At 38.2% G+C, this 12,853-nt stretch overlaps 1 protein-coding gene across 1 annotated transcript in view; it reads left to right on the forward strand.

Moving 5' to 3' along the window:
• SLC1A1 (solute carrier family 1 member 1) overlaps window positions 1-10,780 on the forward strand; it is a 54,945-nt gene extending 44,165 nt beyond the window's left edge. Inside the window, exons 8-12 of the mRNA XM_059833286.1 lie at window positions 872-979; window positions 5,702-5,824; window positions 6,370-6,564; window positions 7,081-7,215; window positions 10,534-10,780. Coding sequence (XP_059689269.1) covers window positions 872-979; window positions 5,702-5,824; window positions 6,370-6,564; window positions 7,081-7,215; window positions 10,534-10,780 — 808 coding nt within the window. The remainder of the gene's footprint in view (window positions 1-871; window positions 980-5,701; window positions 5,825-6,369; window positions 6,565-7,080; window positions 7,216-10,533) is intronic.
• The last annotated feature ends 2,073 nt before the right edge of the window (window positions 10,781-12,853 follow it).

Consider the following 12,853-nt stretch of genomic DNA (forward strand, 5'->3'; position numbering starts at 1 on the left):
CGTTCGGGGCTCAGAAGGAACTAGGAGACCCTGCTTTGCACAGGGACAAGGTACTACTTTATTTGTGAGATAGCACACACACATTTTACGCATTTATAAATTATATTTTAAAATGGATACCTTTTATATATTGACAAATTTATAAATTAATTTATACTACTCAAAGCTCTGAAGTGGTAACTTGTCTCTGTGACAGCCTGCTCTCTGGTACCAAAAGGAATGCAGTGGTTCTGGTGCTAGCATAAGACCTGATTTTTGCCTTGAATTTTCTGTAGGCAATAGCCCATGCAGCTATTGATGTCTGTAAGGCATGGCCTTGTGTAAGTTTAACGGGAGATGATGACCCCTTCATCAAGCAACTATGTACTATCCCAGCATGCTAAAATCACTCTTATTCTGTGCAGATGACACACATATAGCACCCAGTGCTGCAGGGCAGCTGCTGTAAGCATATCTCTGTGTGACTGCAGAATGTACAGATATTGGTCTCAGCCCTTCAATCTTCCACCTCCAAGTAAGCTTATGGCTATGCATAAACATTCGCTGCAGAAGGGCAAAGCCCACACCCATTCCCAACTTCTGTGTGTTCTGTGACACCAGGTCATACAGTACTTGTTAGACTATTCATAGGGTTTCATTTACTCTGATTTTCTAATCTGTTTTCATCACCTTTATTGTAGTCTTGCTGCAAGTGAATTAAGTCAGTTGTATAATAGAATATAAAAAAAATAAATCTTCAGTTGTGTAATAAAATATTAAAAAAAATTCTTTCATCAGTTGTAAAAAGTTATACTGTGAAAGAAGTTATTCAATGGTGAGCATGCAGTATTTCTGGGAATGTATTTTTAATTGCTTTATTTTTGCTTTCTAGGTATATGCCAATCGGAATCGTGTTTTTAATTGCTGGGAAGATAATAGAAGTTGAGGACTGGGAAATCTTTCGTAAACTGGGTCTTTATATGGCTACAGTACTAAGTGGGTATGTAATTTCTTAAAGATGAAATTAAATGTGTGCAGTTTTTAGATCTCAGTTGATTACAACTCAATTATCCACAACACCCAGCCTCTTCTAGGTCAGAAACAAAAATTCTTGACAGTGAAAATTATGTGAGGATGTTTTGAATGCACATTCTGCTGAATGCATGTTTTGTTTTAAAAAGTCACTGCCTTGCATTCTAAAAAAAAAAAAGCAAAAGCTGTTCTTATATTCCTTTTTTCATCTTCTCAGCTTTGTGCTGAAACAGATAATATCATTGTATTTTTGAGAGTAGTAATGCTTCTGTTAGATACTAGAAGAAGTTAGAAAAGGGTGAGGTTGTGAATTATGGCTTATTGGGGGCTGCCAGCCTATTGAAAATACATAAATATTTTGATTAAGCTGGGAATCTCCATAGGACCTGTGGGCCTAAGGTATGCGAGTGTAGGCCCAGCTCCACTGCCCAATACAAATGCATAGTAAATGCAGTGCACAATAAATGAAGCCAAAGAGGAAACTGATCCCTTCCCACCTCAGTGCAGAGCAGGCAGCTGACATCGGGAGAAGTCCTGGGGATTGCACTGTTCATTAGTTACTCCTTCAAGGCAAAGGTAGCTGGTGAAGCTGCAAAAGGATCAGTTGCTATCTGAATAACTTAGCCAAGCATCAAAACACTTTTTCTATTCTTTTTCTAGACCCTTGGCTGTGTAGAACAGTCTGGGGTGGAGGAGGTTACACCTGCACAATATGGAGCCTTGCAGATGTGGAGCCTTAGAAGGGGCAACTTATCTGCTCCAAGGGATACAGGTTATAATACTAGATCTTTATATATCTCTGAAAACTATCCTACGAAGAACCCTTTTGATAGATAAATGGATATTACAGTCCCAATAAGTTAAATGCATTTAAATTTCTATTTCCAATTCAGTGAAGCATAACTTCTAGGCTGTATTGGTTCATTGCCTTAGCATCCATTCCTATAATTCCTTCAGTATACTAAGAATTTATTAATGTTTTGTCTAGAGGTTAGATCCAAAGTTGTTCAAGAGCTTCTTTCCCCACACTTTATGCATATGCATGCTATTCTTCAAACGTTATTCACACGCTTTCTGACAACCAAGCGGAGGGAAGGGTAATATATTAGTCTTAAATGCAAACTTGTCTATAAATAGTCAAGAAGGATCTCTTTTTTTTTTTTTTTTTTTGCATTAATCTTTGCTAAATAATTGTATTTATTTCAAAAGTTGTTGTTTTGTTTTATGCATAAGCCGGTATGTTTGGACTAGCTGTTCAAAAATCATTTGAGAGATAATGACTTTATAAGTAAAGTTTACAGCTCCAGAAATAGCACTGGATCATGACTTTTTCAAAATGTTATAGAGATGAGTGCAAGTTGTATCTGTGTAATGCATAATGCAGTTTTTTGTGAGTTCCATTTAGACTTGGAAAAGAAATCAAATTAGTAAAGGATGCAAAAGTTGATGTTTACTAAGAGACTGTAAATGAAGATACTAATATTTTCTATATAAATTATAAATGAGACCATGACCACAAGTTAGGTAGAAGTAATTTATAGAATGACACTGTATCACTTCTGCAGGTTTTCTATGTTATTGACTTGAATTAACTCAGAGGAAGAATATGTTGGATGGATTATTACTGCCCTTTGACTTCAGTTTTATGTCACATAGCAAGTTTTACAGTTTTAGATCTGATAGGAAGTATTATGACTGTTTACCTATTAATGGTTACTGTTTGTACTGTGACAGGATGTATCTTCCTTAAGGTGTGTGTGCAGACACAGTGCCTTCTCCAGAGTACTTCAATTGTGAAGTAAACTACTGCCACATATAGTCTCCCACTTAGCTGGTAACCATGGGCTTGACAGGCATAACAATTTTAAGTACGTTCCCAGGTGCCATCGAAAAGATTGTATATAGCAAGGGTGCCCACCTTTACATCTTTGGAGAGAAGAAGTCTCTGTTCCACTGAATTCCCTTGCATATGCCATGATTTTCCCTTATGGGTGCTAGGGTAGATCTCCGCAGCATTTCTGTCTCTTACGGGATGGCCTACAGTAGGTGATGCTCAAGGTGTTGTGGAGAAGGTCTAACAGCAGCACATTCTCTGCAAAACTGACCATCAGGGAAGGCATATTGTAATCAGATCACAGGAACAAAGATCACAGTATACACACAAGGCTATAGACTGCAGGGAAAAAGGTACTTGTTCTACATTTTCTGGCCTGCAAGAATACCCTTTTTCCCACCTCTCAGCAACAGGAGAGGCTGTTCCCACCATCTTTTTGGTTTTCATCCTTATTTGCTTGACCTTGTCTGTTTGCAGTGTTCTGTTCATCAGCGTCTTCTGTAGCTGTCTCTCTATCATCCTCCCTTTAAGCTTGATCCTGGGAATTAGAGGTTATCTTAAACATATTTCTTGTACCCCCTATCAAGAAAAATGTGCAAGAGCATTAGAGCTGGTGTGTCTTATCCTCCTCTTCCTTTTCTTTAACTTCCCTCTCCAGCTCCTCTTCTATCTCACCTTCTTCCCAGATTTATTATTCATGACCTTTCACATTCTCAGCCCTACCACCTCCCACCCACCATTGTCTGCAACACATCTCAGTCTTTATGTCTCATTCAGGTCACCATGAGAGAATAGATTTCCTCCAGTGCCTCTTCTCCAATTGGCCGCTAAATATTTTCAGCCTCTCACTTTTAATGGTGGCAGTGTCAAGATGAGGACATGTTAGCAGTTACAGAGGAGGAAAATCAAAGTAGGAGGCATAATACAAGTGCCTGAGGTGGAAAAAATAAAAAGAAAGCTGCAGTAAGCAGACTTTCTCTTGCCTGTGCCTTTGTCTCTTCTGAAAGCAGCAAGGCAGCTGCATGCCTGGACGCTATAAGGAATGCCAGTTTGGGATTCTGAGGGACAAGATTCTTCCTATCTTAAAACTGCATGTTACTAGAATTTCTCTTTTCAGTTGTTGATTATGACTTTGGTATAAAAATCTCTGCTGCTTGCTGTGAGTTGCATTTCATGCATGAAAATAAATATTAGTTCGAATGTGTTTCATGAAAATCAGTAGTAGCAAAGCAGATATGCACAAATATTTCATTTTGGATAATGCCATGTTCATGCTGCCACTAAAAAAGTGCAGATCTACATTTTTCAAAATAACTGTTTGGAAGTTAGTATGTTTGTAGATGTAGACATACTTGAAATGTTTACTCTCATCAACATTTTGTTAAGACACCCAATGACACCCATACCACTTTATATTTTTTCTATATGTTTTGCAGAATTCAGTTTGTACTCAGGCATCATTGTCTAAATTCTTAGGTTTCTAGCGTTATTTACAAAATTTTATCAATACATGTTGCATGCTGTTTTTTACATTCCACTAAACAAATAATTTGTTCACATACAAAATGAAAACTTTAAAGCTTTTAAAAAGATAATTTTTCAAGGAAACAAATAGTTAGATTTTGTGAGTGATTTTTGGTGCTGTTGTGGCTACTGCTCTCTTAGTTGCCTGTTTTTGGCAGAACAAATGGTACCATGATTTATTGCTATCTTTATCAGCTGCTCTGAAATCAAAGCCCTATTACAACACAGTAACATTCCCAAGAACATCTTGTGAGGACAGAATAAAAATCCCAAGGTCATACATGACAACAGTTCTGGGCTTTATGTTTCCAGGCTATGAAAATTTCTTTTCACAAGAAGCTGGTGCTGCTATAATTGCTTGCAACCTCGGAACACAGTAAATCTTTCACAGACCCTTCACATATATTTAATTTCAACTATACTCACAGCAGGCTGTTTACCTCTAATCTTAATGTCCACAAAGCTCTGCATTCATATGCATTCAGGATTAATGCACAACGTTCAAAATTAATGCACAAGTTGAAGGATTAATTTGTCCCTGAGACCCACCCAAGTATCCAGGCGCATACACGTGAGCAGCTAAAGTCAAGAGGACAATTTGATCTTTTGCATGTGAACACAATTTTAAATATTTATAGTTTCAAAAGACAGTGTTTCAGCATCTGACAGCATTAAAGATGGTAAGACTACATATATCTCATTTGTACAGTCTGAAATACCTGACTACATTTTAATTGTAGACCTAAGCTCACACAGTTTTCCACAAAGTAAGTGTCAATTGTTTTACAGGATCATGTTTGAAGTTTCTGCAGAAAGATGTGGACTTCATCTGTCCCTGACTGGGAACCATATTTACCTTTAATTCCAAAACATTTTCTATAATAAAGGCAGATAAACTTACTTAGAAAAATAATTTGGTTTGTTTTTCTGATTTATCTCTAGTCTGCATTGTAAGGATTTGGCAGAAGAGTGGAGTGTTTTACCGTATTTCAAATCACCCTCTGCATATCAGTTTAAATATTATTTATTACTTTAGTTTTCTCATCTTCATCAGTTTAAAATTATTTCCAATATATGAGTTAATTCGTGTTCTACTTTGGAAAGAGAGCCAATTAATAATCTCTCTCTCCCTTCCAAAAGAAAGTGTAGAACAGCATTAGTCTGCATTTTTTTTAAGAGGTATACTCTCTAAATTTTGAAGCGTCACTAAAGTCACCTTTAGTGTTTCGTAAGTCTACTTGAGGACAGAACTAGAGACCTATTATTGCCGTCTTATTAAAACAAGGCAATGAGATGGATCCATTTGTTTAACTAGTCCATTTTATTTTGCAGACTTGCAATCCATTCCACTATAATTCTGCCACTGATCTACTTAATAATAGTAAGGAAAAACCCTTTTCGGTTTGCCATGGGGATGGCTCAGGCACTGCTGACAGCCCTCATGATTTCTTCCAGGTAAACAAAAGAAACATTCATTTTCTGTAATGTTCTTAGTAGTAATTGTTTGTGCTCTGATTTTATTGCTACTTTGTTACATACCCTGATTTCACCTGGACAATTCTAAATCCCCTGGAGGTTGAAATACTGCTTTCATCATTATTGCTGTAGTACCCAAAGGGGCATTATAGATTGCGCTGGCCTTACACCAAGCAAGACTCTGCCCCTCCCAGGAGGAGAAAGTTCTTTGCCATTCAGGTCATCAGTCACAGACTTGCTAGAGTTTAAGGTGTTGCACTGTTTCTATGACTACATGCATCATGATGATTTTACGATGTAATTTTGAGGATAACTAAGACTTTGTTATTTCTTTCTATAATTAGAAGAGATAACAAAAGTTACTTGGCGTTAAAGGCCAGCTCTCGCTTTCATGGTGCAGCCTTCCTGCCTGCCTTAGATCTCCATCTGAGTCTTAGGGCAGATCAGGCTCTGAGGAAAAGGAAGGATAAGGGAAATGGTATGCTGTTGCCTGTGCTTACTTTGTGTGTTTATCTATATGCCAGTTCAGCAACTTTGCCTGTCACCTTCCGCTGTGCAGAAGAAAAAAACTTCATCGACAAAAGAATTACCAGGTTCGTTCTTCCAGTGGGGGCTACCATCAACATGGACGGCACAGCTCTTTATGAAGCAGTAGCAGCTGTATTTATTGCACAACTGAATGACTTAGAACTGGATATTGGCCAAATAGTTACCATTAGGTAAGACTAAAGCCATCACATGCATTTTGTTGGAGGCGGTTTTTCCAGTGAATGGTGCATTAACTTTGGATACCCCATGGGAAAGTTGAAACTATCATTCACAGCACAGGAAGTAACAGAATCATTCTCACTTCTTGGTCTGAGGTCTTGCCTGTGCAACCTGATGAAGAGGTGGGATGGTCCAGGACATGCAGCTGGTACAGCATTGTTCTGGAAACTGCCATTATTCTTCCACTGCAAACACTTGCAAACTCACCTTGGCCTCTACCTCTGATCTGTCCAGTTTGCTTGTTAGTCATGTGTTGCTTGTTATTCTGCAGTGTAACCATAACAGTACCTATACATGACTTGTCCTATAAACTTGTCACCAGACTTTGAGTAGATACTATTCAAGAGAAAGCTGGAACATTTGGGCTTCTTTCTTGCAGTGAAATAAGCCTATTTGTGCCAGAAAAGAGCGTTTCTGTGAGCAACATGTTTTCTGAATGCCTTTTCTGGGCTTTATTTGGGATTTAGTGTCACAGCTACAGCAGCCAGCATCGGGGCTGCAGGTGTCCCCCAAGCCGGACTTGTCACCATGGTGATTGTACTCAGTGCTGTTGGCCTGCCCGCCGAAGACGTTACTCTGATCATCGCAGTTGACTGGCTTCTGTAAGTTTAAGGCACTTGATATTTAATTCTTTTTCCTTTTTCTTAATGTTTACGTAAGTTGTGTGGGAACATGTGGGTCTGAGAAAGAAAGCAACAAAATCATTTAGGACTGTTGCAGGAATAGGACAAAGATTCTTCTTATGGCCAGGCTTGTTCAATATAGCATTGAATGCAGTAGTCGCTCTAATTCTGAGAGAAGTCCTACTACATGGGGTGGCAGTGAATAACCTCACATCCAGAGGTGCTATCACCCTTAAAATAGTGGCCACAGCATTAATAAATCATGAGCATAATACTCGGGAAAGACAAATCTGACAGTACCAAGGAGTGCCTCTGGAGTGTCAGCTGCCACCATATTATGCTACATTCATACACCATTCATAAAAATTAAATGCAGTCACAAGCAGAACATCTCAGCTGATTTCCACAAAGCACATAAAATCCATACACTGGTGAAGAGGTTGTGGAGCACATGTGAAATAAGCAACGCTGGTCCTGGACTCCACATGCACACACATGGCGGGCTTGTACATAGGTCTGTGCTGCCAGCATTACTTTGGTAGGGCTATTTTTCACTGAGAGTTTTTTAAAGACCCAGCCCCTTGATCAACAAGCATACACATGCAAACTCAGAAAGCATTCCTTATGCCTGATCCCAACCATCTCACCTCAGAGCACATCAAAACCCCGCAGTCCTGTTACTAGCTCTTTCTGGAGAGAAGCATTTTCACCAGATATCTTTTCTGTTCAACTTACACCGAGACGTTTCTCTGCTACTTTTGCAAAAGCCCAAAGAATCACAGAGTATATTGTGGAGTTCAGAAGGACATCAGCATTCAGTTTTGTCCCATGATTCACTGGGAAAGAGTAACAGGATTCACAAGTTAAGGAGTATAACTTTACTTTGTAATACAGCTTTTTTGTCTCCTAAACTGTGTGAGCTATAGTGCTCAGACTATGGTCTTGTTCACCTGCAGTAACTCAGCATGGATGATATTTCATTAGTATCAATGCAGAGATCTTAATCATCATCATTGTCTCTGCATGTCTTCTTCTTAGGCTTATATTTACACTTAAGGTAAATGCATTCCTGTTCCTTCCCCACTCTTTCCAATCATTTTCTTGAAGGATTTCTGGCAGCAACCTATGTATTTCACAGATGTATATAATTTATTTGATTATATAACTCAGTTTTGCAAGCTCTAGAGAGAAATGCCAGTTTCCAGAAAACCAGGCCTGTGGAATGGATCCAAGAAACAGTTCAGCTTCTGTACAAGCATAATTGCTCTGAAGAAAACAGCTCCAACCACAAGTACATTCTCCCCATCAGCTGTCTGCAACAGGGTCTAATAGGTTTGTTTGCTGTGCTCCACAATCATTTCGTTTTCTCTAGCTCTCTTTTTTCCCCAGTGGGTATTTAGTTTTATTAAGGATGGTGAAGAACAGTACAAACCACTGGCTAAGAGCCGGTATCTAAAGAAGAATCTAAAACCAGAACAAACATATATTGGTTCTTTTCCCAAAGTACTCTCCTAGGCTCCTGCAAATTGCAGCTCACAGAGTTCCTGAGCCAGAAGTGGTTTTTGTTTTAACAGTTCTCAATAGATTTCTTCTTCCATGAATGCCTCATTCCTTTTGGGACCCATATAAACTTTTAGATTTCCACAAGTCCCATGCAGAGGAATTCCACAACCTAACAATGTGTTGCGCAGAGATGTATTTAATTTTGGTTTAATCTACGTCCTAATAATTTTATTTGATGCCCTCTAATTCTTTTATGGGAGTGTGAGAGAGAGAAAGAGAATGAGAACAGTAATTCCCTATTTCTCATAGTAATCATAATTTTAGGGATCTGATCTTGTCTCCACTTTGAAAGTCCACAATTTATGTGATTCTTCGGCACAATGTGAATACATGGAAGCTACCTGTTCTGCCCTGAAACAGACAAAGAATTCAAGCTGTTTCTGATCCTGAGATATTTTTCAGATTAAGGTGTCTTGCTGTGTAAAGCAAATTAAAGATTAATTTCATGTACCAGGGATCATTGCCCATGCATTTTGCACCTCAGCAGATGGAATGCACATCATGACACCATGTAGATTATTAACACTTTCGCCTTTTGTACTTACTGCCTAAAATGTATTATTTAGCAACCTGCTAGTAGTGGCTCATTAACAATCCTCTAGTTAATTCTGAACTTACCAAGGTTTTATTACATAGTCTTGAGTAGTACTTCCATGTTATTAATGAAGAACAGAAAAAATTTGAGAATAGAAGTATTATGAAGGATGAGTTTCCAGTGCTGTTGATTTCCTCACTTGTCACACTGATCCTACCAAAGTTTTACTTTACCTCTCTCTTCCTTTCTGTACTGTATATTCCCTTTCCACATGGAGAACACTTGGGCACTTTTTAGCACTGGAGTTCAGCAGCTGTAGTAGAAGAATATGTATATGAGATATGCTGATTCACTTCACTATTGTTTTTGCAGTCCCTTCTATTTGTCAATATATCCACCTCAACATCTCTGCACGGACAGAGCAACTCGTTCTGTCACAAAGCCCTTGCAGTGCTGTGTAGCAGAAAAGAAAAACAGGGAAGCATGACATTCCACTATCCATTCCATGCCAATTTTCAAACTTTGCTATATTGCACGGTTTTGTTGCTCGTCTGCCAAGTAGTGGCAGATTTTTAAGGCCTGCAAGTCACATTTTTGTTGGGAGAAAAATCAACAGTACAGAAGTATCATACTCCTTTATGTGACTTGTTTAATACAACTTTGTACTTCAACCTTTTGACAATGAAAAGCTGACAGAAGATAGCCTTTCCCATTTCCGGGGTTTGGGCCAGAATACTGAAGATACTGGGCTAGGCGGTCCTCTGGCTGAGGAAATGACTGTTAGAAAGACAAAAGGCAAAATGCAGACTCTTCTGCTGCACCCCACAGTCTTTTCTCGTCACAAAGAGAACCAGCTGTGTAGTATACTTCAGGGCCTGAGAAGTGATCCCTACAACATTTTGTAAGGCTGTGCATGGCAGTGTGATTACTGTTCTAACAGACTAGTGATGTGACTTGCAGTTTTGCACACCCTGTACAAAGTAATTTGTCATGAAAGTGACTCCAGGTTTCTTCAAGTACACATGAAGAAAATTCTGTTTCTTGTTCTACAAGATTTTTTCTTTTAATTGCAGAATTACCCCAAATCTGCACTGGGAAAAAAAACCAGCTCTTCATTTGCTAGAGTAGCTTACTTTTACTAAAAGGATTTTCTAAGTAACATACAGAATGGTTTGTCTGACAACATTTTTATTCCATAGGGATCGATTCAGAACAATGGTGAATGTCTTGGGAGATGCCTTTGGTACTGGGATAGTGGAGAAGCTCTCTAAAAAGGAGCTGGAGCAGGTGGATGTCACCTCTGAAGTCAACATAGTCAATCCTTTTGCCTTGGAAACAACAATACTTGATAATGATGAAACAGAGACCAAGAAATCGTACATCAACGGAGGCTTTGCTGTAGATAAGTCTGATACCATATCCTTCACGCAGACATCTCAGTTCTAAAGCCAGTAGCTTTCAGGTAAAACAGGACCACTAAAGGACATGGCCATACGCAATATCTCAAAAAGCTTAAAGAATAACTGATACATATCACATGCATTTCATTTACTGCACAGACTCTGATTCTCCTTACTAGTTCTGCCCCTTTCTCATCACCTCTCCCAAGAATTTGAACTCAACACTTTTAGTCCTTGCTGATAGGTTGAAGAAAAAGACAGTTGTAAAATATTTTTTTTTTAATTTCTTTTTTTAAGAATATACACTATTGCTGAGGCTATGACATGCCTCTTTGGAATCAGCATGCTTATAAATGGGTATCTTAGTTGAGACAGCCAAACGTGTTTTACTCAGGAGTAGCACAGCATTTCACATGTTACCCACATTACAAAGCACCTGTATGAAATCCCTTTCAACATCCTTGCTTTCTAAACAGATTGCACTGTACTTGACACCTACTGTAACTTGATCACGTGCCAAAATACTCATTTCTGCAGCTGAGAGGATACCACTTGGGTGATTCAGGAAGGAACAGACCAGAAAGGCTTTGTAATAAATATTTTACTGTGAACAGGGTTTCATTTTTCTTAAATTTGGAAGTAATTGGGCGTGGAAGAATTGCCACTGTTTACATAGCTAGGTTTCCCCATGCCTTTCATGTGAATGCCAGCTGCTGGGATTGGCCTTCAGATGTGAAATAAATTGCTGTGGGTTTGCTCTTCTGGCATTTGAAGAGTTTTTGTAAAGTGATACTTTACTGATTTATGTCCACTTCGATGGCCTCCTAGTACATTTCCATCAGAAGCAGAATTAAGTCTGTTTACTATTGTTCACCTTTTGAATCTAACCAAATATTAATCAGCCCTGAACTAGGCAGAGGTCATGAAGATGAAAATAGACTATATAGCAATGCATAGTGCAAATTCCAAACCTTTCCTCCTTGGAATAAAAACAGATATAATATCAAGAATATAGGAGGCATACCTTTTTCTAGAAAGAAGCCACTGTCACTAAGGTTTTTTGCTCCTTGGTTTAGTTTGCCAGTTGAACATGCAAGTTTGTAGCTGCAACACTACTACAGTGCCAACATCTCAGCTAAACTGTATCTTATGGAGCATTTCTGGACCCAGAAAGTCATGTGTTCAGGTGGCTTGCTATAGGATAAGAGGCACCAAGAACTTCCTCATAAGAAATCTCCATTTTCTAAAACATTTTATACAAGATTTCCATGGTGCAAAAATCAATCTCTCAAGGAGTTGCTGTAACAATTTTTTTTGCCTTGCACATTGAAGTCATTAACCATATTATATGTAAAGTAAACTGAGATTCATATACAGTTCTTTGTTTGTAAATAAGCTTGTGGAAAACCTAAAATTGCACTCATATGCTAACAAAAAAACCTTCAAGTTCCTGCAGTGTTATATACTTGATTCAATCCTACACTTTTGTATTTAAATAAACCAGAAGCGTGCCAAAGAGAACTGAATAAGAAAAGAAGAAAATATTTACTGTAGGTTTTTATAAATTGCACCTTATATCAACAAGTCAATGAGACATAATACTGTATTTAAATTAAACACTGTAAACTATATGGAAGTGTTAATCTAAGTATTGGTATGTTTATACAAAATACAGAAAATGTATAGGTTGAGTAAATCAATCTTTCACCTGTGCAGAAATAGTATGAGACAGACTTTATTTGTACAGCTTTGCTTATGGGAGGAAAAAACCCACCAGTTTCCACAACTAGCCTATAATCTACACTTTGTCTTTCTTTGCTTTTTTTAAGTCACCCTTTTATGATCACCCCATTCTGTATTCACCCTGTTATGATGTACTGTGAAAAGTGTTCCTAACGTGTTCTAAATAAATAATTTCTCTCTTTACTCTTGTTTTAGCCTACCATTCTCCCCTCTCTGTAAACTATTGAGTTTCTTTAGCTATTGCTAGAAGAACAAAACCAGTTGAATTTAGGATTTATGTTATCTTCAGCAGTTACTCAGTTGTAGCTTTGGCAAGAATTACTGTATTCTTCCAATACAATAAATGCTTAAGAGCACAGTGCTGAGATTGCAAGAA

This window comes from Gavia stellata, chromosome Z, assembly GCF_030936135.1.
Source record: "Gavia stellata isolate bGavSte3 chromosome Z, bGavSte3.hap2, whole genome shotgun sequence".
Classification (NCBI taxonomy): domain Eukaryota; kingdom Metazoa; phylum Chordata; class Aves; order Gaviiformes; family Gaviidae; genus Gavia; species Gavia stellata.